Below are 27,466 nucleotides of genomic sequence, written 5' to 3' on the forward strand. Positions count from 1 at the left end.
TCATTGGCTGTAGCTCCCCGACAGGTCCATATATTTAGCCTGCTAGATATCTGGAACGCGTCTGCGAGGCATTGCCGAGCCTCTCGGGCCTGCATCTTTGAACGGTTTACATAAAGCGCTCAAACGCAAATTTGCCTCTGATCTGGGGCTGTTGTTGGGGCAATACAAAAACTGAGTGGAAAATCAGGGCTAAAATTGACTGCCAGGCCGCTGTATTTTTCTTGAACTACTGAACTGTATAAATTGTTGTGCTCATGCCAATGAAATACCAAAAAAAAGAAACAAATTAATTTTGATCCTGAGATGCACATCACACTGATTTGGTGAACACAATATCAATTTGAGTAGACTTTGGTAAGTTTGAACTCCAACATTATTCAGATTAAGGCATTACAATTCTTAAGTTGAGTGTTTTTCCCTTGTTAATCAATTAATTACAATAACTTGTTAATAAGGAATGTACATGACAAAGAGAAGCTTCCCTCTGCTTCTTCTCAGATGTTAAGAATATGATACTTGTGACTCTTGAGCAAAATGTTTCCAACACAGAGAACAGGAAACTGATTAAGCCTTAGTGAAAGACCATAGGGAACGATGCAACGTAACCTTGGCATTGTGATATTTCTGTATAATTTGTTCTGGTGAATAAATGTATCTTTTATCGCAATTTCTGCAGAGCTGTAGACTTGAGGTTATAATGTTAATATTGCAAGACATGAGCTGCTGTACTACTTACCTACAGCACCTGTTCCTACTGTAACACTTAAGGAGGAAACGTAGTGGCACACCTAGAGCTGCAGGTTTAGTTCAGGTGAGTATTGGCCTTTCATTAAAGCAAACAGATAACCAATAGATACGGCACGGTTAGATTAAGTGGAATTTTATCATATAATTGATCACTACTACACTGATTAGCAATGGGAAATCCTTAACTTGAATTTCATCAGATTTTACTTAAGGACACGTCAACATGTTTTATCATCTGTTTAATTCAAATTATTTCTCATTATGGCTCTCAGTGATGAATATAGGTTGGAAGACTAAGAAGAACATTTTAAATAATATGTTATATAATAATATTATATATAATAATAATGTATTTCCTTTTTAAATTGTCCATTTCTCATTTTCAGGTAACGAGCTAAACGATTTTTTTCAGTTCAAGTGACCACTGTCCTTATTCCATCATCTGTAACAAGGTAGCTAAGCTAACGTTAGCTCCATAAGTTGGTTGAAAACATTTTCCAGCTGACTCGTTTTAAGAAGAGAATTCCATAAATGGGTCAAAATGTGCATTTCATGGCTACATACATATCATGGTAAAATCGTAAGGCTAAAGCTGTTCCTGGTGAAAAGCCAGCATCATCACCTGTTTATAATCCATGTTGAAGACATGAAATGAAAAAAATAGTCCAAATGTTTTAAGTATAAAAACTGAAAATGTAGACTGTATTCTAACAAAATCCTGCCTAGCTGCTTAGCTTACTGTACATACTTGGAAAAGTAAGACAGATGATAGATTTATGCTTTATGGTTTCTATTTTCAAACAGTATGTTTTACTTTAAACATTACAATGCTTTTAGAATGAGGACTAACCAATTTGTTTGGCAAATGAAACGCTAGAAGAGCAGAAAAGAGCCGCTAGCGTAGCCTACATTCTGGTATAGTAGCATAGGACTGGCTTCCACAGGAAAAGTATAACACAGTTGTTGTGTTTTCATGAACGTAGCATGTAACCCCACAAAAGTATGAAATGTTCCTTGGCTTTGAAAAGTAATGTTGGTTACTGCTGTAGCTACGGAATGACGAGTATCACTTAATACAGCCCCATGGGTTTTGCAAATGGTCAGTGGGCACAAAAAGTAATCTATTAGTGACTTATATATACAAATCTATGAGCATTAGTCTTCCAAAACTCATCAGTCAAAGCATGTGCAGCACAGCTTAATACCTACAGTATACTGCACTTCTTGCCTCTTTATTTTTGTTTAACATATTTTAGAAAGGCTAAATTCTGGTGACTAAGGTGAACAAGAGGCTAAAAAGAAGTGCAAGAGAGAAAGCAAAAACAGGAAAGCATAAGTGAGGTACAGTATAAGGGAGAAGTGAAGGATACTCAGGTCAAGGGTACCAGTTGTGATGCAGTATCCAGGACATTTATACTCAATTTAATTTGTCAGTCATCTGGCAGCCCTCTATGCTTGTGTGTGTTTCACATTCAGAGGACAGTCTATCGCCTGGGGGCCTCAGGGGACCCTCAGGGGCCCTTCTTCTATTCCCACTCCAATTACAGTCCCGCCAGCTCTCTGTCACTCTCTCTCACACACACACACACACACACACACACACACACACACACACACACACACACACGCAGTGTGAGTACTTATTCAGGCTGTAGGACACACACAGAAACACACCTGTATTAATAAACACATTCCTCACTGAGAGCTGTTGATGTGGATAATTGCACACCACTAAAAATAGTATTTAACGACACATCAGGTGCACGTCAGCTGCAGTGAACTTTACAACGAGCAATATTTCAGGCTTTTCACTTAGGACTTAAATATCTGTTCCCTGTTTTGTTCTGTATCAAAACACATATAATTAATGTATTTATAGCAGCTTCATTTGCTGACCTGCCAACATGGACCTCCTGACGCACCTTCACTTTCAAAAGTTTAGCTGCTGGAAAGAGAGCCTTCCTGAAGTTTTGGCATGAAAAGGAGCAACTAGACAAGATGGCTGCCATGTCGAATAAAAGAACCATTCATTACCATGAAGGAGAGGGAGAGAGCAATCTTCCCTCTGAAAATCACCAGGCTGAATCCAGGAAAACCAAAGGCTGTAATTAGACAGAGCCATTACAGCCTGTGTGTGGGTCTACGTGGGTGTGTGTGTGTGTGTGTGTGTGTGTGTGTGTGTGTGTGTGTGTTAGAGAGAAAGGACGTGAGTCAGTGCATGCCCATCGATAGATGCTGAGAGCAGCTTGATGAGATTTGTGCAGGTGGGTGATTAAAGTTAGAGAAGTGTGTATATGTGTGTGTTTTTGTCCTGTACACATCTCACCTCTATGTCACATATAGGATGAGCTGCACTTGCCTTGGGTTAGCCTATACAGTACATGCACAGAAAATGTAAACACGCACACAGATTCGTTGTCACACTGAGAGGAATGATGCTTAAAGCCATCAGACCATTTCGCTAAAGGACAGAAGGAGGATGGGATTGGGACACACACACACACACACACACACACACACACACACACACACACACACACACACACACACACACACACACAGAGGAATAAGAGAACGGATAGTTTGGTTTCAACAAGAAAAGTTGATTCAGTGAAACTGGCTTCATAAAGCAATCAATATTGGTTTGTGTCACTTTTTGAGATATGTGACAGACAAGGCTGAAAGAGACGTCCTCTATTGTAGCCTACTGTTCAGAAACAATGACAAAGAGACAGTGAGTCAGTGAGTCAGTTTCTGCCACTACTGCAGTACATACTGTCACACCATCAGTTCTGTGCTTACATAACTTTGACCGCCAAGATGGTTTGTTACACAGACCCATTTTAGAAGCCGTCACTGGAAACTGTTGGTACTGGAAAAGGGCAGGGAATTTAAAAAAAAAAATACCTGGCAGGTGATTGGATGAACCACCTGTCTATCAAATCTGCCATTGTTGTTTTTAATGAACAGTTAAGGCCGTCAAACACACCTAAACAACGCCCGTAGCTGCCAGTAACTCCTCATCGGACGCTGATTGGTTTGGTAAGCTGGTAGTTCAGACCCAAACGCATTTCTTGAAGCCGGACAAGATGGATTCTCATGTGATACATGATCCCACGGTTCTCATGTGATACATGATCCCACGGTTCTCAAGTGATCAGGTGATATCACGAGCTGCCATATAAGGTAACCGATGGGTAGGATTTGAACATATCTGACTTTGGCAACGCTCAGAGGTAGAATAGAAAAATACACTGCCAGACAGGATTGTCTAATTTTTCTTCAAACCAAAACATATTCCATTAGAATAAAGCTATAATCACACAACAACAAAAAAGCCATGTAAAGCAGCTTTAAAGTGAGAATGTGTAACCTTTGCTGGCCAGTGGCCACAAGTTACATTACGTCATAATGGTAAATGCTAGTTGACAAAACCACATGAGTGTTATGTTAAGGTCAATACACATACAAGCAGTAACAGTTAAGTACAGTTAAGAAAACCAGATTTCAAAATGTTTTCTCCCTACCAGCCAACTGCTGTACTTACCTACACGCACAAAAGCAACCACATAACCCAGCTCCATTCTATTCTGCACCCACTCAGACTTTGCAGAGCTCTCTTTGTGTGCTTCACACACACACACACACACACACACACACACACACACACAAGAAAGAGAAATAAGTAGATGAGTGGCTGCGAGACTTTATATATAAGAGAAAAAATATATAGTAAGTGGTGAGCTTCTTTTCCCACTAAGGCCAAACGTGCAGTGAGTTCCAATACTTTATATCACAGTGATTGTTTTTTTTGTACTCACTGAGATGTGGGGAAGCCAGATAGTGATACACCTTCTCCTCATGCCTTTTACCTCAACAACAATGAAATCAACTGAGATCCAAAGATTTTATATGGATGTCTTTTGCTGTCCAGTTTACTGACATTCCTAAAATGTTTTGACACTAAAATACCATCGGAGGATTGAACAGCGTTGATGTAGCCCTTCAGGTATATGCTCGTTACATGTGCTTTTTAGTTCCTCACAACTTTTTGTGCCTCTGCACCTGTCACAAATGAGCTGTGAGATAAACCATGTGGGGTACTCTAGGATAGTTATCTTGCTACATTGAAACCACAGCAAAGTGGTTGCTATACACCTGTCTAGCTGTGTGGAAGTCAGTGCTGTAAGATAGAAAAGCAGATCCAATTCTTTGATCTTAGTTGCACCTTAAGCTTTGCTATCCAGTATTTTTTCTCACTGTTATTACACTGACTCTGCACCATGTCTCCTTGCCTCACCTTTATTGCATTAACCACTTTAGTGCTTGTCAACAGCTGCATTGCCCTACATGTTGTGTATACTATGTAGGGCAATGCAGCTAAACATCATTAGAGGCTACAGACAGACAGTATATCTGCAATCATCAGTTGGCAATTTTTCTGTCAATAAATTTATGCTTCACATCTTTAAGAATAGCTACAATTTACGGTGGCTGACAGGGGCAAACGCCCTGCAACTTAAGAAAACACATGCAAATAGACAAAACACAAGCAAATTAAGAAAAACAACTTCATTAATTTGACAACACATGCGCAGCATTCAGCAAACGTGCTGCAAATACACACAACACAACCAAATACATAAACGCTGCGTTTTTTTGGAGCATTTGTTTTCGGGGTTTGTCTGCTTTTCTTTTTGCATCGCTTCTTTTTTCGGGGTTTGTGTGCTTTTCTTTTTGCATTGTTTCTATATTTGCAGCGTGTTTATGTATTTGGTTGTGTTGTGTGTATTTGCAACGCGTTTGCTGTGTTCTGCATGTGTTGTCAAACTAATGAAGTTGTTTTCTTAATTTGCGTGTTTTTATAAGTTGCAGGGCGTTTGCCCCTGTCGGTCACCGTAACAATTGGTTCCTTTTTACATCTTTCCCTAAAGCACCCCTAACTATGAAGATAAAGTAAATGGGCTATGATCCAGAGGTATTACTGCAAAAAGACAATTGTTCCTCATTCATAAACAGAACATATCATGTAAAAAAGTGCTATACTTAATAGCATTTTATCAAATCCAAATCTTCTCAAATCCTTTATTGACTCTAATTAGGGTTGGCTTTAAACATTGGCAAGTTAATCAAGTTAGAAATATCCAACACAAATGAGATGAGCCGCAGAAAATATGATATGCTGATTAAATATGCATCTGAAACAATGAAATTATTTTTCACAAGCTACTTGTTCCAATACCGGAGGGTCTGATGCAGAACTATTGCATATGAAAGATTAAAATATCCATACTTAATTGATGCAGAAAATTAGGAGATTCTCTTGAAATGTACTGTATGTGTTGCATGGTTATACCATCCTCATCAAGTCACACTGTCTATAGGCTGCACTAAAATCCTTTCATTTTACCCTAATTAGCAAACAGGAGCAATAATTCACAATGGCCTATAGCATAGAGTGCAACACTGAGGTATGAAATTATGCTCGGTAACATCCTATATATTTTTTATTTTACATGGATCACATCAGCTCTGTCACTCAGCGATATAGCATCAAAGTGGACCAACATTTTAAATGGCCTCCTGGGAACATGACTTTGTAACACAGTGAGGGGGAGATACGCCACTTTCCAGCTTTCTTTTTAACACGCTCTCCCTTTGTTCTTTGCTAGTGACAAGAGGAGATGGGCTTAGTTCCAATACTTTCCCATTATCCCAGGTCCAGTATTAAATAAAAAGGGCAAAACCCTCCCATTTATAATACTTTCCTGTTTAATTCACTCTCTCCTTATGACCTTGCTTTATCTTTAAAGCTACTTTAGCCACCAGCAGCATACTGTGTGGATTTAAAAACTGTACCAGCACACCTTCTACAGTACATAAAGGAAGTGAAGGAAGGGTTGAATAATATACAATGTATAGGGGTAAAAAAATAAAGCAGGAAAGTAACCAGAGGGAAGATGAAGATTAAAAGTGAGGCTGAGCGACACATTTATTTTCACAATGAGAGCATGGAGAGCATTTTGTATGCATTTACGATGCATTTACTTTGACATAAGTTACCCTAAATATCTACTAAAAATCCCAAAATCTTTTCATAGGTTTTTCTCCTACCTTCATGACAATAAAGAGGACCAGGGTGACGAAGACGTTGACCTGCGGGTGTTTCCAGGCTTCAGAGTGTCCGATGTAGTCAAACTCCTCAGCGATGCCCTGTTTCGCCCACGTCCGGTTGTCCAGTAATGTCACCAGAGACTCCTTCTGGGTCAGCTAAAGGCCACAGGAAGTGACATCATCAATGTATGCAAACATGGGTGGGCTGTTTTGCAGCATTTTCTTTTTTCTTTTTCTTATTTTACTAAAGAATTTACATACAATAACTTGTGACTTATTGATTCCTTAAATGCAGTGGCAGCTTGTCAATAGAGGGCGCTAGGGCCCATCAAAATTCCAGAAAAATAAATGTATACTTAAACACAAAAAAAATATAAAAATTAAAAATTAAATAGTTTACTCATACATACAGTAATCGCCTCAGCATTTAATAAAAATTGGTTTTAATGAGTTAACTATTTTCTTTGTAAATACAAGATGTTTCATGCGGTTCCATGGGCGAGGGACACTGGACAAATGGATGTCTATGCAAGTCTTTAAACTTTCGTCAAACTAAAGCTGGTCTCTAATTGGTTTCTTAAAAGATTCTCCTCCGGGCGCACCTCGCTGCGTCCCTGGCGAATCAGAATTGGATACATGTTATTTTATCCAATCTGATTGGTTCTCGACACCTGTCATTCAACTTCACGCTCTTGGCCACTTAACGCAGGCAATACCGTCACTCCGCCAAAACCTTGCTAGCTGACAATCAAACAAATCACTTTCGTAGAGATAATGGCAGCAGTTAAACCAAATTCTGTCATTGATTTACAAAAAACCCTTTCACAAGGCATTCGCTGGAAGAAAAAAAGAGGATAAAGGATATCGGACCAGCTGAGTCCATTGCTACGGCACAAAAATAACGTCTTGCTACTATCCTTCCTGAGGATCAGAAAAGTAAGCTCATCTGCCAGGCATATGATGGGGCCAGCGTGCCACTGCTACGCACATCAGCTCAACCTGATAATGCAACAGGCCACCTCTCACATATCCAAGGTAAGAGGTACATATCCAAATTGAGGGCTCAATTTTTTTTTCTAACATGGGTGGATTTGCTGATTTTTACTGTAATTGTAACCTGTACTGGATACAGTATATTATGTTTGTCTGTTGTTTGCTGAGCTAACAGTGTTATGCACACTACTGTAGTAGCATGAAAACTGGGACATGTTGTTGTTGGGATTCTCCATAGATATACTGTATATACTGACTGTCAGTATATATATCTATGACAAGCTAGTAGCAGCTAACGTTAGTTAGCTTCATGTTACGTTAACTAGCTAGCCATAACGTTACAAGAGCTTTTCCAATTTTTAACGTTGCCAAGCGGGCCTAGAACTATAGCTGTATGTCCCGTCGGTATGTATGATATGTTGTTTCAACTTCATCGCTATTTTTCAGACCTCTCAGATTGTTCCAGTAACTAGCTAGCTACAGTGTATGGTTAATATGTGGAAGCATATGACTTGTGCTGTCAGTGTCACCCAAGCGGCGTGTTTAGCAAAACTCGGCTGGCTAATGTAGTTTTAATGTTACAAACAAGTGTGGTGGTAACGTTACTCGTACACTTTTAGTGCACTTTGAGTCTGGCCCTGTTTTTTTGTTGTTTTTTTAAATGATGGTCAGCATCAAGGAAGTAGGGATTTTTGTTACAGAAAATATGTCAGTATATATATATATATATCTATGGGGATTCTCCATGTTGACTGATTTGGGTATATGGAGATAAATTAATTGTATTTTCCTCAGTCTGCAGCATTGGTCTTGTGTAGTGTTTGGTGGACTTATTGTATATTTTAGGGCTGCACAATTAATCGAATGTTAATCACGATCACGATTTTGGCTTCCCACAATCAAATTCACGTGATCGAGCGATATTTAAAATGCTTCATTCCGTTCATAGAACGCTCTGTCTCAAAGTTTTTTTTTTTTCAAAGCTCCGTAAACCACTCTCTGATCACATTCCTCCATGAGCCAATGAGAGTTGTTCCCTGCACCGCGCAGCTTAATTTAGATGTAGACAGTCACAGAGGACAGAGTAACGTGAGGAAAATTCCACAACAGATAGCAGTTGGTCATAAGTCGTCACAAGGTTTACCAGTTTACCAATAAACGCAACATTTTGTCCCGTCTGTGTTGTTTTTCAGACAACAGTAGTGACTAGTGCTAGTCTTTTAGCTCATAGCTTTAGCTGCTGTTGTAGGCCTACGTCCCGCTGTTGGAATCCTCTACAGTGAAATACAGTCACACTACACCGTTTAGCTGTCAGTATTTTAGCCGTGTTTAATCCAGTTACTACTGTAGCTAACGGTAGGCTAATGTTACCTGCTGTGTGTTATTAGTGTTTACTAGCGTGACATGCAGCGATTTTTCTGTTGCCTCTAACATCTGTTTTGGAGCATCAGAGCGCAACGCAGACATTTAAGTGGCGCCGTAATCCGCGTTGCTATTTTGTCCGGTAGATACCGGGCACCGGTGCCCTATTGGCAACGGATTTTGCGCCGTTAACGTGAACAGAAAAATGCGTTGCCTGTATCTTTTCACGGCAAACGCAAAATGTTTGGAAAGCGGTCGCACAACAGATGAAATGGCATACTCCTTCATAGTATTCTTCAACAAAGGAGGAATGTAGCACAATATGGACGTGAAAGCAGTTATAATTAGCCTATGTGACAATACAATTTGTTTTGGTTAAAATCAACAAATAATCGTGATAATTAATCGCGATAAATATATTGATCAAAATAATCGTGATTATCATTTTGGCCATAATCGTGCAGCCCTAGTATATTTGCACTTTCTCTGTGTACTTCATTAACAGTACTCTAATCACTGAGAAGTGGAATTACTAAAAGCGTTTTAGGTTAGCAACAGCAGTGTGTAACTGGTTCAAACAGAACTAAGTCATATGAAACGTGTGTTTCATATGGTAACAAAATAGGTTTCTTATAAATTAGTGTATAGTTTTTGCAAGTGTTTTCATTTTGCAAAGGGTCTGAAATGTTCTGCTAATTGTGTGTAGTGTTTTGAAAAACCGGTCCCTGTTTTCAAAATAGTGCTTAAGCAATCAAAAAAAAAAAAAACTGTAAATGAAGTAGTGCTGGTTGTTTTTCCCAGTTTCAAAGTGCTGCTTTCTGTATATTTAAAAAAAAAAATTGCCCCCCCAAAATTTTTTATCAGCAACCGGCACTGGTTAAATGTAACCTTGACCATTACAGAATTTTACGATCACTTTGGCGAAGGGCGTAATTTCCAACAGGGTGAGGCGAAGGTGGAACCTTTCAAAAGTGTATTTTATGTCCCCTTAACTTATAATTTCAGATTGATTTACTCTCTGTGGCATTTTGTTTTAAGAGTTTTGCAAAAGGTTTTTGTAAAATACTGTAATACAGCAGGCATTAGAGCTGCCTAATCTAACCATTACCTCAAACTTGTGTCCAAATACTGTATGTTCAGTAAAGTGCTGCAAAATGTTAGTAGACCCTGTACTCCTCTCTATCCAGGAAGCTTGGGTTTAACATGTCCCATTCTCTTTTGTTCTGTGCTTGTGAATGCCTGTTGATATGCATTCATTTTTTGCTACTCTGTAGTGTGACTTGGTGATGTAGGATGTTCACCTTATTCTGATCGTAAATCACATCAGAACGTATGCATCTGATGGAACTTGGGAATAAAAATGCTTCAAACACTTATTGCATGACAGACTGGGTAAATTATGCTGAATGTGTCTTAAAAGACGTCACTGAAGATTTAAGATAGCAGGCAGGAAGTGTAAGACGACAAATTTATCTGTCGCTGTTTTTAAAAGCTGGGACAGATGGAGACACTGGTGGTGATAATGTCGCCCATAGCCAGAGAAATGATGACTGGAGTATGAGAGCAAGACTGAGGGATTTAAGATACAGAATGTTGAGTGTGCTTCCCGGAGAAGGGCTTTAAGGGGAGTGGGTCAGTCTAGGCAGATTTAGAGCTTCAGAAGCCTGACTTACCCGCCTATTAGGAACCAAAACTGACAAATGGTAAGTGTAAGTGTGTGTGTGTGTGTGTGTGTGTGTGTGTGTGTGTACACACAGAATATTCATATTCCAATTCTGATAATTAATAATTAGACAGATGAAGGGGGTGAAATTGGAGAGAACACACACACAAACACACACTCTTATGAGCCATCCTAGGAGCTAAAGGACAGTACATTCATCCATGTCTCCCGTCTACACAGATGTTGCACACAAACACACAGAAGCACATTTTAACCTGTGTTGTGAAAATTATAAAAACAATCACAGACATGAATGGTAATCAGGCTGTTACGAAACAATACAATGATCTCAAATGCTTTGATTACACAGCTGCTCTGTAAAGTTGCATAAAGACCACAACCAAAACATTATATCATGTAGGGAATATAAATAATGTTTAAGCATAAGTCAAGACATCAAAGGTTAGATGAGTTCATTTGTTGTGTTGAATTCAGAGTTAGAGCCATTGTGTTTTGGTGCAATACATGGCAGATATATTAGGTGTACAGGCCTATACTGCCACAGGCTTCCTTCCACATTATTTTGTATTACAGTTATGGCTGCAGTGCAGTGTGTGTAAAACAAAATAATATGTGCTGAGTGGGTGTGTAGAACCTACCTTTCCAGCCATAAATTGTCCAAAGCCAGGGGGAAATGTTAGTGTAGAAATAAGTAAAGTGACCAGCGCTGGATACAGCAGACGTCTGTGAGGAAAAAAGATAGAAAAAAATGAAACAACATACAATAAATATCATGTCTTATGGTTTTGTATAAAAAACCTAAACTGAAAAGCAACACAAGTAAACCAGGGTACCACCAGGGTTCTCCAAGTTAAATTTAATACTTTTTAAGACCATTTTAATACTACTAGAATGAAATGTAATACCAACTTCACGGCCATACTGGCAAAACTATGAAGGACATAATGAAAACCAGCATGGATTTTAAGCCCTAAAAAATAATAATTTACCAATCATTGGAATTTAATACAACATGTTATTATAATAGTCACATTAATATTTAAAACAGAATAGCTTTGTTAGGTGTGTGTGTGTGTGTGTGTGTGTGTGTGTGTGTGTGTTGGTATTGCTATACTTGTGAGGACCAAGTATTTAGAAGCAACCTTTTTGGTGAGGACAATTTTGGTTGTGAGGACAAACAAACAAACAAAACGTCTTTCCTGACAACTGACTGATTTGCACACTCCACAGGCAAGAGCGTAAAGCAATTCACTAATGTAAATACTACATGTACTGTAGTCTAATCCAAGTCCCACCAAACCATGCACCAGAGTAAATTGTAACGTTACACACAACACATTTTATATTTACTTAATCCTATGAAAGGACAAAAAAGTAAGACCTTTGTAAATTAAATTAAATACTTCTAAGGCCTTATTTTGAGAATAGTAAATGCAATGCTTTTTAAAATACTTTTAAGACACCATGGGTAGTAGAGTAAAAACAGTAACTACAGTACTTGAGTGAATGTACTTAGTTACTTTCCACAAGTGGTTAGACTTACTTTTTCATGAGGAATCTGTTGATGGCCTTCTGTTTTCTCATGAACTGGACAATCAGTCGGTTCAGGTAGACAAACAAAGCCCCACCAAATCCATTGGCAATACTGCAGAGAGAGAATACACACTCATGCGCACACGAACACACGCACACACACGCACGCACGCACACACACGCACACACACACACACACACACACACACACACACACACACACACACACAATGTTTTTTTTGTTCTTGTAATAAAAATGCATTCTAGGTGATCAAATTGAAACTGCATGAAATTAATGAGTCCACGCTTAAACAAACCAGATCATCAATGATTAACATTTTTCTCTCTCAAACCACCTCCATACAGTAGGTTTTCCCCAGTGCATTTGGGCTCAATAAAAACGAGTTTGTATGTAAACTAGGGCTGTCAAAATAACGCGTTCATTTCGATTAATTAATCTGAGAAAAAATAACGCGTTAAAAAAAATAACGCAGATTAACGCAGATTAATCCATTCCATATTGACGTTTGACCCGGAGCCGTTCTAGCCACCATTCGACTGTAAAATGAAGGAGGGAGACGAGAATGTGCTGCCTGGATCATTAACTGGAACATTTACTTGTAAAAATCTTCTTCCTGCCAACCCTGAAATCTGGTGCCACTGATATATCTACACTTCTCTCTGGTGCTCTGAAGACAATACAGGCAACACAAACACCGCTGCATGTGACGCTAGTTAAGGGCCCTGACACACCAACCAGACGGGCCGACCGTTGGCAGTAAAGCCAGTCGGACTGATCAGTCGGGTCCCGAGGTCCAAAAAATGCCATGCAGTTGCTGAATCTGTCTTCATTTCAGATTGACAAAGGTCAGTTTAAAAGATTTTCGTCAGATTTTGAGTCTTCTCTCTAACACTATACTCGACAGCAGCTAACGTTAGCCTACTAGCTAGTTAACACTATACTCGACAGCAGCTAACGTTAGCCTACCGCTAGCTAGTAGCTGGATTAAACACGGTTACAATGCTGACAGCTAACACTGAACGGTGTAAAGTTTGACTGTGTTTTACTGTAAAAACTGTGACTCAACAGCGGGATGTAACAATCTGCAGCTGCCGAGCTGCCGTCGGAAAAACAATACAGACGGTGCATTCAATGAAACTGGTAAACTACAGCTTCGTGGTGCATTTGAAGTTATTGTAAATGTCCTCGGTAGTTGTTTTTGTCGTTAAACAGCAATTTACTAGTGAAATAAGTTATTGTTATTGTTATACATTATTATTAAATCATTTAATTTTGACCATATGGCCTTAGCAATAAACAAGCCTTTCTTTAATGTCACCAACTGTTGTTTAGTACCCTTTGTTTTCTTTTCATTTTTTACTTTCTTAAAAAGTATCGGTTCAGGCACCGTTAATTATGTATGCGATTAATTTCGATTAATTAATCACAGAGTCTGTAATTAATTAATTTTTTTAATCGATTGACAGCCCTAATGTAAACGTAATGAGTCTCTACTATACTGGAGGTGGATGTCAGGTGCAACTGTAATGCAGTTGAATCTTTTTTACAGTAGATGCAATCCAAATACTGTATGGCATGTGTGTCAAAATCTGAATGGAAGGGAGAAAAAAAAGAGAGTCTACAAAAGATGTCTACAAACAGGATCAGCCGCAGATACAGAAGATGAAGCAACAGAGAAAAACAAAGACACACATTAAAGGAGAAAAAGACTAAAGATGAAAAATGAACAGGGAATCAAAACAAAGGGAGAGGGAGAGTAATATGGAGAGATCATACAGTCAAATGGGGATGTGTGGGGGAGTCAAAGCAGAAGAAGAGGTTTACATAAGCAAGCATTTAAAAGCTCAGTGGGAGTCCTCTTTATAACTGTAAGAGGGAGCGAAAGAAGATAGAAGTAGGGGAGAAAGAATAGACTCAGACAGCAATGCAGACAACCTAATGCTTATGAATTTATCTTGCTGCATTATTAATTCCGTCAAATACCTCTGAATAAATAATGAACAGGATGATGAGGGAGTCTTTGTCCCTGTGTTGCAGCTGAGAAAAACACTGCATATGTGCCATTTCTGTGTTTTTTGCAGTTGTAGCCTTAAAAGGACCAAATGTACCAAACCCTGTTTACGGCAAAGATTAGAATCAGGGTTAGGGTACTGAACTATTTGAGGTCAAGCAAGGTTGGGGTATGGTCAGATAAAGGTGTCTCAGCCAGACTGGTGCAGACACTGAAGAACTGCAGGGTGTGGTGCAATAAACCAGATCAAAATAAATCTTCGGGCTGTAACTGATGATCGTTTTCAGTACTGACTAACAGTTTTTTTGGTTTATAAATGAATTGTTCATCTATAAAATCCCAGAAAATAATCACATATATATATAGACAGACTAACACATTGTTGGTTTTGGTCTTTTCATGGGATTTGTTGGCACTTACAAAAATTTTGAATATTGCCAGTGTTATGCATAAAAGGTACAATGTGAAGTTTTTAACCAATAGTGTCGCTGTTTTGTTTCTACTGTATCTCATATAGTACTCTATGAGCATGTGCAGGAGGACAAATGTGCACACATACAGTACAAAGGTGATGAGATACACATTGCTGCTGATGGTTTGACACTCAACTGATTGACAGAGCATTGTGCCATCAAAAGGTGAAGGGCAAGAAGGTTGTTAGCCGGAGTAAACATGGATGTAAACAATGCAGGCTTCTAAATGTTTAAGAAAAATGTACGAATGTTTACGAGGAAGGTAAGGAAACGTGTGTCACACCTCAAGGACACATGCAATGTGTTTTGGTGAGAAAAAAAACTGAATGTAAACATAGCTTTGTCCACAGAGTAACTTGAAGGTCAGTGTTTTTTTAAGCCCTGAAATGAATTAGTTGCAACAATACTGTCAGTGGATGGTCCTCACAAGTTTTTTTTTTTTTTTTTTTTTTTATAGATATGTATTGACACATACACTCCCACTTATATAATCACTGCACTGCATGCATTTGCAGAAATCAGGGTGTATTTCAGCCTCCTCCTGCTCCAGTGATGGTCACTTCTAAGGCCCAAAGGTGTAAACAGCAAGTAGAATAGTGTGTGACTCTTCAGAGATATAGCACAGACTCTTTCTGGCCGGGATGACTGAGACACTGACCGACTTTCCCTGCTTGACAGCTATTCTGCCCTACAAAGCCAAAACGCAGTAACTACGCTAACACTGAAACTGAGAAAAATGCCTTTAAAGTTTTCACCGTGGCCAGCCAAACATGTTGTGGGTAGAATAGTGGTAATACATTCATATGATGCCTTGTTAGGAAGTATTTTTTGTAGATAAAAAACATGACCACTGATGTGACCTTTGACCCAAAAAATGCAGATACTGCACTCTGCCTTGGGATAACCTTAAACAGCTAAAACACTATTGCAAAGGCAAAGTGCAGTATCTGCAATCTAAATGTATTTATTACCACATTTTGATTGGTTTTAATATAGTTTTTTGTTTTATTTATTAATGTTTGCAAGTTGTGAATGCTAGTAACACCAGGCTCAAAATTAAGATATATATATTTTATTGCAATGCTTCATTCTTTCATCAGTGTTTGGCTTTGGAATTTTTGTTTTAAAGTAATTAATTACAGATCAAGGATGTTTTGAAAAAGTAGTTATAAATTAATGCAATTTACAGTTTTTTTTTTCAACTGCTTACACACACAAAATCTTAACATGTCACACAATTTCATCTGAAACCTTTCACTCAAACACCACAATACCAAATCCGCAAAACCATGCAATCATTCTCAGCCTTCAACTCAGTTTTCAATTTCATAAAACATTATTTGCAAAACACCACACAGAATTCATTACCTAACACACACATATGTAACAGTATTGAGGATATCAGTCAGAGGAGTCAGTCGGAATTTGACAGCTAATTAAAACGCTCTTCCTGCCCGCCCGGCTGCTAGTCCACTTTCCTGGGTGCAGCTAACTTTAGCTAACTGTAACTAACTTGACTGGAGCCACCTTTTGACTTTTAAACCATAACCGTTTTCACTAAAATTGGATTAGCTGCCTGATGCATGAACAGATCAAGAAATGAATGACGCAAGAAACATCAACATGATCATACGAGGATTATCATAACATTGTTGGAGTGGATATTGCCTTCAAGTGAGCAGGTTGGCTAATGTCTTTAATTTGCTAGCGGCTAGCTAGCCATGGTAACAGTTCATTGATAAAGCGGTCATTTGCCAGGCTGTGTGTTCATATTTTGCTATCTTCCTTACACGTCTCTGGATTGGCATTTTAACGCGAGTTTAAACATAATTTTACCATGAAAATGAGCCATAGCATTTCTCAGTAGGCTACCTGGTAGGTTTGTTGGTTCTGTGTTATGGACCGTTATGATCGGGACAACATTTTCGGTATAAAGGTCCCTACAGATAGGATCTTGCAACGGTGTTGCACTCTGAAACCATTATTTTCAACAGCTTGTGCAGCGCAAGAACGATCTGGCTACAAAGTCAGATTGCAATATCTGCAGTGTCAAAGCTGGGGAAACAAAGCCAGAACGCAGTAACTGCTAAATCCAAGCTAATACAAAGCCAGAACGCAGTAACTGATGTTCAGTACCGCAGTTACTGCGGTTTGCCTTTGTATTAGCTTGGATTTTGTAGTTACTGCAATTTTGACACTGTCGTTTCTCTGAAACGGAACGCAATTAAACCAGGATACTTTGTCACAAGACAGAACAGATGTCACAAAGCCTATTTCAAGTCATAACTCAATTTTGACAAAATGTGTAGTTACTGCGTTTTGGCTTTGTAGGGCAGTATTGGCAGGGGAAGATGGAAAGTACATGGATGCACCAGCACACTGTCTCACATAGCACAGTGTGAAAGATGAAAAAATATGAGAGGAATTTTCTTCTCTTGAGCAGTCTGCGCAGTTACACACAAGCATAAACTTTCATCTAAGAGAGAGATTGAGAGATGGAGAGAGAGCACCCCTCCCTTCTCTCCACCAGCTTCTTTCCAGGAGCCCCTGGTCTCATTCACAGCCATGGAGGAGCCCTCAGGCTAAGGCAAGATGAAATAAGACATCCCTCAATGCTCTGGCAACGGTTGCCAGCTGAGTTATCCATGTTAGGGGACTCACGCAGGCTACGCTGAAGTAATACCTTCACAAGCTACAGTGAGTGCAGCTCCTGAATAATATCTGAATCTATGTTGCAGGCATGGTAAAAATTGGAGTACCTGTCAGAACAGCCAGATGTGCCAAACAAGTTAAAGTATAGCAAACCAAACCTGTGTTTTTACTACCAGTGTGTGGTAACAAATGTTTTTACCACTTTCTAATAAGCGAGTATTTTTTTTTTTTTTTGGCATTTTAGGCCTTTATTCAATAGGACAGCTTAGACATGAAGGGGGAGAGAAAGGGGGAATGACATGCAGCAAAGGGCCGCAGGTCGGAATTGAACCTGCAGCCTCTGTACATGGGGCCCAAGCTCTACCAGGTGAGCTATCCAGGCGCCCGTAAGTGAGTATTTGTAAAGCTCTTACACATTGTAAATTATTGGTTAAAAATCTTTGATGGTTTTGAATTCATAGCTCACTTTACTTTTCTTTTTTGGTTTTGAAATATATTCCAAACCTGTGCCCATACAGTATGCATTTGTGAAATCAGAAATTGACCAATCACCAGTCAAGACTCACCCAATGACAGCGAAGGCAGGAAGCTCCTGGAGGTCAAACGGAAAGTCTAGCCGGAAACTGGTTTTAAAAAGGGCTGTGATGGTCTCTGGGGAAAGAAAAAGTACAGCAAGAGTCAGGAAGGAGAACAGACCACTGCCAAAACAATCATCCAAATGATGAAATGATGTGTAGGCGCTGACTCCTAACCGACATAATATAGGTATAATATATATATAATATATAATAACAGAGGGCTGGAGAAAATGTTGTCAAAAACTTGGGCTAACAAGGCACTGGAAACCTGAGGTAGACATTTGATTGGCTGTGAGTTTGAACATCTGCTTCTGAAAACTGAAACTCTGGTTGTTCTTCAACTGTAGTCAAAACAAATCTTCATCTTTGCTGCGAGCTTCCACCCTCAGCTTTCCTCAGTTTACTGGTTTCAGGTATAATCACAGTCCACGTGCCTTCGTCCTTTGCTGATCAATGGGCCATTTTCATAGTAGACATTCGGACATATGCAACTAAAGCTCAGGTGGGATTATAACAGTACCTTGGGGTCTTGTTCGCGAGTGAGGAGACAATGGAGCGGGAGATTGGTCGGAGAATCGGCGCAGCGGGTGCGGTATTACATTCAATTTATCGCACCGTCGTGTATTTTTATCATGAAGATGTGAGTTTCACCCATGTAAGTAACCTAAGTAAAGGTAGTTTGACAGACTTTTCTGAACTAATATTTATTTATTAATATTAGATTAATATAATTAATATTGTGATTGTAAAGGTATTTTGAATCATTCCCACATACTTCCATCATAATACAGTATTTTGAGCACAAGTCTGCTTTACCTTCGTCTCTGTTCCACACAGCCAGTACTCTGAAGATGAAGGCACTGAAGGTAGCAGCAAAAAAACCTCTCCAATAGTTCCTCACCGCAAAAAACGTGGATGTTACTTCAATACTGAACAACACACCTGGAACACAAACACAAACATTGCATACCATTTAAATTGATTGGTGACAGTTTGACCATTATGTACTCCACACAAAGTACTCAGAAATGCCTGGGTTATGCATGATTAATAATACAGTACAAAAAGACGTGTCATGTAGTGATAATAGTGTTACAAGGTACACGGTATGTTTATATGCCATTTCAAATATGAATATGCATGACCTTAGATAAGTAACAATGACATTTCTGGACATGCATAATCCTTGTTGTGAACTGTTTTACTTGTGTAATGATGACAAAAATATGTTTTTCTTTTGTTTTAAGAGCCACACAACTGTGTTCACAAACATCATCTTTCAGACATGTTCAGTTGGAGCTTAATGTTTATTTATGATTCCAAAATTGCATGGCAACACCAGATACTGTATGTACTGATAGACTCCTTTCAGCTGCTTTTCTCCAGGTCAGTATTAGCTGGACATGTCATAGTGACATGGGATGATATCAGAAGTACAGACAAAGATATTGCCTTCGTATAAGCACGTATTAAAAATCATACACCTCCAGTGTATTGTGTGCCAGACTTACGTTACTATATATTTTTCTCTGAAGACTCACCTCCTATGGGGGCAGCAAAACAGCAGCCCACTCCCACAGCACAGGCCGCTGCCAGCATCTCAATGTTTCTTGACTCATTCTAAAATACACACACACACACACACACACACACACACACACACACACACACACTTCAGTCAGACTTTAAGTAACTAGCTTGAAGTACAAATTAAAAGATAGAATCTGAACACATTAAAAAGGAAATATAACACATTGAATATACAATAACTATATACCACTGACAAAACTGACTTTGACACTAAGTGGCAGTTCAAAACAGAGCTATTTAATCATGTTCAAAAGGCTGGTGAAGCAAACAAGTTGTTAAACTTCCAAAGAAATAAAAAAGTTAAGAAAGTAGTTCAATGCTCCAAAAGCACTTAAATAGCATCTCAAACGGCACAGTCTGTACCAAGACCATCCACATTCCTCTCTAAAAGAGAATAATGATGAGGTTCCATCAGATGAAGAGTTGCAGTGTTACCACAGTAAGACAGATAGGAAAAGAATAAGGGAAAGGACTGAGCTGCATGACTGCAGGGCAGAGGATCACAGTGCAACCTGGCAAATTCAGTTGTTTTTTTACATGCCTGATCTTACTTACCTTCATTCCTATTAGACTGGCTTCCTTCAAGCAGCATGGCAGTGATAAAGAGAGGTTAGTGCAGTGTTTCCCCTAGAATTTTTTCCAAGGGGGGGGTGACCTCTCCAACTATTTATGAGGGTGTCCAAACACTTAACTGTGTGGTTTAGTGCACACATTTTTTGAAAGTAAATACAAACAACATTGATGTACACATCACACAACTATTTAGCAACAGTTTAAAGGTTGCGCGACTTTGGCTACATTGAACATGTATCATATGCGGACCGGTAGCGGAGCATATGTGTAAGTAAGTGTAAGTTTTAACTGGTTACACCAGCTGTGCAAACACATCGTAGGATTGTGTGAGTCACAGGCCAGACGAAGAGCTTTTGCTTTGGGATTGCTGTTGTTTCTTCAGTTTTTTGGAGCTGTGAAAACGTCAATTTACTGTCAGCTGTTATCAGAGGACAAAGGTGAAGGAAACAAGAAACAAAAACATAAACTCTCAAAATGAAACTGCCAATACCCTCATTCACAGTCATTCAGTCATTTCCTGTAAATCGGTAGTTTAAATTTTAAAGAAAAAAATGACACTTTATGATCCATTTCTGTGTAAAAGGGCCGCACACTACCTCGCGTAAAAAATATAAATAGAAGACTGCCCTATTTTTACGCTTGTAGAGCGGATCTCCACGGAGCATACGCACCACCATGCGCTGCTCTCGTGCCCGGTGAAGCCAGTTTCATTGATTATAGTGGAAGCGTAGTGTTGGAAAGTCCGCTCCGCATAACGTCACGTGTGCAATGTAGCCAGCCCGTAACATTCATTCGAATGAATTGAATTTTTAAGGTGAGGAACGAGAAGCGAATTGTGAAAACAGCTTTATCTCGCGCATCCGTTTATATATATATATATATATATATATATATACATACATATATATATATATATATATATATATATATATATATATATATATATATATATATACACACTGTATATAGGATAATTATATAATTTTGTCATTCTTTCAGAGGGAGCGGGGGGTCGTTACTAAAACAATGGTAGGGGAAACACTGTGTGTGTGTGTGTGTGTGTGTGTGTGTGTGTGTGTGTGTGTGTGTGTGTGTGTGTGTGTGTGTTTCCTTTGACTGAACACTCAGTGGCTTAGCCTGGTTTTACAAACTTACAGTGTGGAGCTCTTGATAAGCATGCTGTACACCAGCTCACACACACACACACACACACACACACACACACAGAAAGATGGTCCCAAAAAAATTTAACTGTGTGGTCAAGAAGAGACCTATCGCAAATACAGTTTACACTGCAAAACATGTTAATATGGAATGAATATTTTAAAAAATGCCAGTAGGCTGGAATATTTCCAACTCTTCCAAGTTTAAATCCCTTCTGTTTAACATTTTCATAAGAGAGTACAATGATAGAGTATATTCTGACACACTTGTTTTCTCTCAGCACTTTGTGATTTGATATTTACAATTCAGTCATTACAAACCCATGTTGTACAGCCCAACATTTGGCCTCACAATCCGAGTCTGATTCAGCCAACTCTCTTAACTGCACAAACTTGTGGTAAATTGCTCTTTTCTACTTGATGAATGGCACCTGCTTATGAGGAGGTTTGCGCTTACAGTATGATGATGACACAGTGAAGATTTAAAAAAAGAAATGAAACAGGAACAAAACAAAAAAAGAATAGGACATGGACTGTAGGGCATGCTGGGAATTGTGTGATTTAATTACCTTAATCCCTACAAGACCGGGCTCCTTCAGGAAGCATAGGAGTAAGGCAGAAAGTTAAGCTAAGAAACGATGAATAAGACTTTTTTTTTACTGCCAATACTAACTCAGTGTTTATCATTGTAGGATTGAACAAATATCAATCTGGTTTTATTATATTTTATTCCAATAATTACCAAAAGTGTTTTAGCACCAACACGATAAATCGGCATTCATAGATCTGATTAAAAAAAATTCCAATTATATCTGATCCAGTGTCTGCTTTTTTCAAACAATGGTGTTCTCCACATGTGTGCTGGAGTACTTATCCCTCTTTCTTTTTTTTCTTTTTGTAAGTACAACAAAGCAAGCTGAAACAGAAAGTGTTTTTTTTACAGCCCACGGGCTACATTAGCATACTGTACTTCAAACTGTGGAGAGGACCAGATACTGCTGCAGAGGGACACTTCATACACGGGCACACGCTCTCTCAGCATTAATATGCAATAAAATGCAGCACAACACTCCAGAGGAGGGGGGGAGGGGGGGACAGTAACAGAGGGTTAGAGGGAGATAATATGGATTAAGACAATTACAGAAGATGAAAAGGTAGATAGGCAGATGGAAAGTAAAAGTGGTAAAATGGAGGAGACCAAATGTGTTTACGGAGGGTTGTATACCACTGGGTAGAGCTGAAGATCTTTGCCTGAACCCGACGGGTTTGCTCTTAATTTCTATCATTTTACACAGGCTCGGGCTGGGCTCGGGCTTGCGCTCCGGGTTGCGCGGTAAATGAGCAGTCAGGTGATACGTTTCGATTAGCGCGAAAATGGATGCTGAGGAGGTGAAATGGAGGCTTGCCTCTGGAGGACTTATTTTGGCCTGGTTGCAAGACAACATTTTTTTCAGGTTAAAGTTAAATGTTCAAAATGAATGAGACACCAAGAGCTATCCTTTTCTAACTCAGTTTTGGAATTTGTCTGGAGAACAAAAAGCGATTTTCTGTTGGGATGAACTACTACATATTTTGCTCAGCTTCCTATTCATTTACAGAATGAAACATATTCAACATTTTGTCCATTATTTAAAAGAAGACTGCTGGTAAACTCGGTAAGCAGAGATTCTTTCCAGTTTGCTTCTATTGCATTGTATTATTGCTGCAGTACATCTTGTCTTAACCAGTGAAGTTTTGAAATTGCAAGATATTTCCTGCATTCCTGACGGAGGAAACATGTCATTTCTTAGGCAGCTCTGAGGTTTTATGTGAAATTGTGCTCAGTCCCAAGAGTAACCCCACTAATAATAATTATTATACTATATGGCCAAACATTTAAGGACACCCTGTCAACATACTTTTACGTACTTACTGGGGCTGTGTTTCATGGTTTGGACTAGGGCCCTTCATTCCATTTAAATTATCATTTTGTGCTACAGCCTCTATATGTTGATCTAGAGGGCGTGGACAACTACATATTTTGCAGGGAATGCAGAGTGTGACTCCAACATCACCCAACATCAGTGTTGGACTTAATTAACACACTTATGGATGAATGGAAACAAATCCCTGCAGCCAGGTTCTAAAATCTGATAGAGAGCCTGAAACCAGCAGAGTGGAGGCTGTTATGGTGGCACAATAATGCCCATTGATATGATCTTCATCAACCACATATGAGTTAAATGTGCCGATGTCCACGCACATTTTGCCATGTACTGTAGGTAGATAATGCGTACAATATATTTGAGACTGTTTCTGTTTCTCTTTGCATTAAGATATCAGTTGTGCCAATTCAGATGACTACATAAAGGTTTCTTCCTTTCCTTTAAGGACATATTGTAGATACAGTGTGGGGTAAACTCTGTCACTGCCCTATGTACTCTCTTCAAACCCTCCCATCTTCCCACCATTACATCCCTCAGAGAGGTGCTCAAATCTTCAGAAAAGAGAGAGATGAGAGTCAAGATTTCCTCTTCCTCCTCCAGCACTCAGACTCCAATCCCAATGGACAGAGAAGATAGAGAAGAAGAAGAAGAAGAAGAAAGGAGGAGAAGAAGAAAGGAGGAGAAGAAGATGAAAATTATATTGCTTTCCTTTTTAATCTGCATCCTTTCCATCATGCTTTTTACCCCTTCGCTTCCTTTCCCCTACTGAAAGTTTCATCTCCGTCTCGCCACATTTCTCTCTTGGAAAAGATAGTTTTGAAGATGAAAAAGATCCAATTTGCTGACAGATAACATACTGATTAAATATTTATAAAATGGGTTATTACTGGTTGTTGACTTTACATGGGATGAAAGAAATTGATTCCTACAAATAAATGTGTACTTAAAACAGCTGGCTAGTGATATGTCAATGCTGTGTTCACAATTTGTTTCTGCTGTCCTAAGTGGCCAAAAAAACTTTAGTGGCCAGCTAGCTCTATTCATACCAATTACATTGTTTTTTTATGTTTAAAGGTCCCATGACATGGTGCTCTTTGGATGCTTTTATATAGACCTTAGTGTTCCCCTAATACTGTATCTGAAGTCTCTTTTCCAAAATTCAGCCTTGGTGCAGAATTACAGCCACTAGAGCCAGTCCCACAATGAGCTTTCCTTAGTATGTGCCATTTCTGTGTCTGTAGCTATTGAGGAGGAGAGAGGGGGGGGCAAGGTGGAGAGTGGGGGTGTGGCCTTGACCAACTGCCACTTTGCTCGTTTGAAAGCCATGATGTCTCTCTCTCATGGGTGGGCCAAATTCTCTGGGTGGGCAAAGCAGAGAAAGGGGAGGTAACCTTGCTCCTTATGACATCATAAAGGGAAGATTCCAGATTGGCCCATCTGAGCTTTCATTTTCTCAAAGGCAGAGCAGGATACCCAGGGCTTGGGTTACACCTATCACTATTTCTAGCCACTGGGGGACCATAGGCAGGCTGGGGGAACGCATATTAATGTTAAAAAAACTCATAAAGTGAAATTTTCATGCCATGGGACCTTTAAGATGAGATACAAAAATAAAAAGTACAACTAAATATAGCTGTATATAGCAATCAGTCTAGCAAATGATGACTTATTGTGCTTTTTATAATGGTATTATAACAAAGAAACCTCTTTATTATTTTTGCACTAACCCTACTTAAAATCCTTCTCAGTTTCCTTTCTAGATACCGCATGATAATGTTTGCATGTTTACTTCAAAGAGCACTAAGCTTTACTGTCATGTCTCTGACTGATTTGAATTTGAGCTTCTTTTTTTTGTATTAACTGTCGATGAAAATATTACCCAGAAAAAAAAGTAGTCAATTCCTTTTTCAGCCCTGAATAGTGTTTGCAGGTATTAATTTCAGCCCGAGGTGAAAAAGAGTTTTCAAAGCATTCGCTGCTCAGTAAGCTTGTTTCTTTGAGGGCACACTAATAACTGAAGGTGACTCAGATGAGTGTGTCAACATTTTTATCCACTCAGATCATCTCACATACACTCAAATACTACATTTGGTGTGTAGAAGTGAAGGAGATTGAATGGAAATATGCCGTTGGATATTTGAGTTGATGTTGAAAATAGTTTCTTATAAGGTGTATGGAGTGAACAGTGTATATGGAAATGTAATGAAAAGAAAAATTAATAATAAATGTTTTGCCAGTAAATCACAGTTGAGAGAGAGTGAAAAGAAGGGCAATACGGACATAAAACAATAATAAGACTTACCTCATAGATTCCTCCAAACAGAGACATGAACTTGCTGAGGAGAGCAGCGCACAAACTGGCGATGTGTACGAACGGACCCTGACAGGACAAAAAGAAAACACAAAAAAACAGGTTACAACATGCTACAAGTTCAGAAGTTCTCTCCTGTTTGTTGTGCCTCACACAGGAGAGCACACAACAACTCTTTGAAAACACACCAACAACAACAAAGTCTGCAGTGAATATTAAAATTCTGGAGGTGTTCAAAGTGGAAATAACATGATTAAAAGTGAGAGCATCATCACATCATGCTCCCGTTAAACGAAGCGAGAGGCCTGCGCTGAATCCAAACTGACGATGCTGCTGCATTAGTATGCAAACAAAAGGGCCTGAGGCTTGTGTGTGTGTGTGTGTGTGTGTGTGTGTGTGTGTGTGTGTGTGTGTGTGTGTGTGTGTGTCCTCTGAGTATGTCTTCAGGCTAGGAAGTCTTTTGGGGTATACCATACTTGGAAAATGTTTTTGCTAAAGAACACTGACACTGAAACATCTGCATAACTAGGTTGGGTATCCTGAACCTCTACAAAGACATTATTCTCCCTCCCTTTGTGTTTAGAAAAGGTCTCGAGTCAAATCTGCATCTGCAAACTCCTTTCATTCTTTCATTGTTTTTTTTCCTTCTACCAATTTCACAATCGTTGCTCTCGACCTGAACCTAAGCATATCGGCCCCATCGTGTGCTTTTTATGGATCATTTTTAACTCATGCTGCAGGGATGTGGATCTGGAATGGAAATGAGCTGGGAGAGGGTTATGCTTCCCCAGGGAGTTCATGTATGCATGTAGCATGTTAGTTTTGTATGTATGTATGCACTGTAAATCTGAATTACACCACACTTTACAACCTGTTCAACCAGTGCTCCGGCACTTCGCTCCGAACTGCATGGGGTTTTGATGACAGAATGATTTGAATTAAAGTCCAGACAGCTGGTATTCTGTCCTAAAATTTTGCGAATGGATGTTGTGTAAACTGGCATTCAAACCTGATGGCAGCTGGGTGCCAGTCTGGATTCTGTATCACAGACACATTTTTTCACACTGTGAATCACTGAAACTGTATTAGGAAACAACATAACTGTTGTTTAATATGGGTCAGCATTTGAGTTCTGCTGGCATTGCCATAAAGTGGAAAATTGATTTTGTTTCACAAAGTCAGCCATGATGAGATGATTCTGTAATGGACAGTTTATGTGTGTCAGTGGCAGGCACGCGCACACACACACACACACACACACACACACACACACACACACACACACACACACACACACACACACACACACACACACTTACTTGCACTCCCACAGACAAAAACATGATATTTCAGCAGCTTGCATTTCATCTCCATCTTATGAGTCACATATTGATTGACTCATTGGCTGACATAGTTGTCAGCTTTTGCTGTGCCTGTGTGGACACATGGACGCATACAGTACAGTATAGGGGCCCATAGAGCGGGTAAAGCTGATGTGTATGTGTTACCTCCTTGCCCAGGGGCATGCCGCTGCCCAAAGCACAGGTGAGGCCAATGACTTTGGCCACGAAAGTTTTGAACGTGAGGTATTCCTTCAGCACAACTCCTCGCAGGATGGTCTTCATCTCTGGAATACCTGAACCTGCAGGGGAGCACAGTGGGCACTTAGCGCTGACTGTCAACTCATTAAAGAGAAACCAAACTGACCTTTACTGTAAGTGGACACATACTGGCA

General features: G+C 39.3%; 1 protein-coding gene across 6 annotated transcripts in view; it reads right to left on the minus strand.

Moving 5' to 3' along the window:
• LOC116038902 (chloride channel protein 2-like) overlaps positions 1 to 27,466 on the minus strand; it is a 197,285-nt gene that overhangs the window by 72,616 nt on the left and 97,203 nt on the right. For all 6 annotated transcript variants that reach the window (XR_004897418.1, XM_036001480.1, XM_036001479.1 and 3 more), the window contains 8 exons: positions 27,240 to 27,373; positions 25,723 to 25,800; positions 19,711 to 19,789; positions 18,986 to 19,111; positions 18,158 to 18,242; positions 12,444 to 12,545; positions 11,539 to 11,623; positions 6,862 to 7,017 (listed from right to left, as the gene is read on the minus strand). Coding sequence is in view for 5 of the 6 variants with exons in the window: in XM_036001480.1 (XP_035857373.1) it covers positions 6,862 to 7,017; positions 11,539 to 11,623; positions 12,444 to 12,545; positions 18,158 to 18,242; positions 18,986 to 19,111; positions 19,711 to 19,789; positions 25,723 to 25,800; positions 27,240 to 27,373 (845 nt within the window). In the remaining variant the exon portion in view is untranslated. The remainder of the gene's footprint in view (positions 1 to 6,861; positions 7,018 to 11,538; positions 11,624 to 12,443; positions 12,546 to 18,157; positions 18,243 to 18,985; positions 19,112 to 19,710; positions 19,790 to 25,722; positions 25,801 to 27,239; positions 27,374 to 27,466) is intronic.

This window comes from Sander lucioperca, chromosome 5 (genome assembly GCF_008315115.2).
Source record: "Sander lucioperca isolate FBNREF2018 chromosome 5, SLUC_FBN_1.2, whole genome shotgun sequence".
Lineage (NCBI taxonomy): Eukaryota > Metazoa > Chordata > Actinopteri > Perciformes > Percidae > Sander > Sander lucioperca.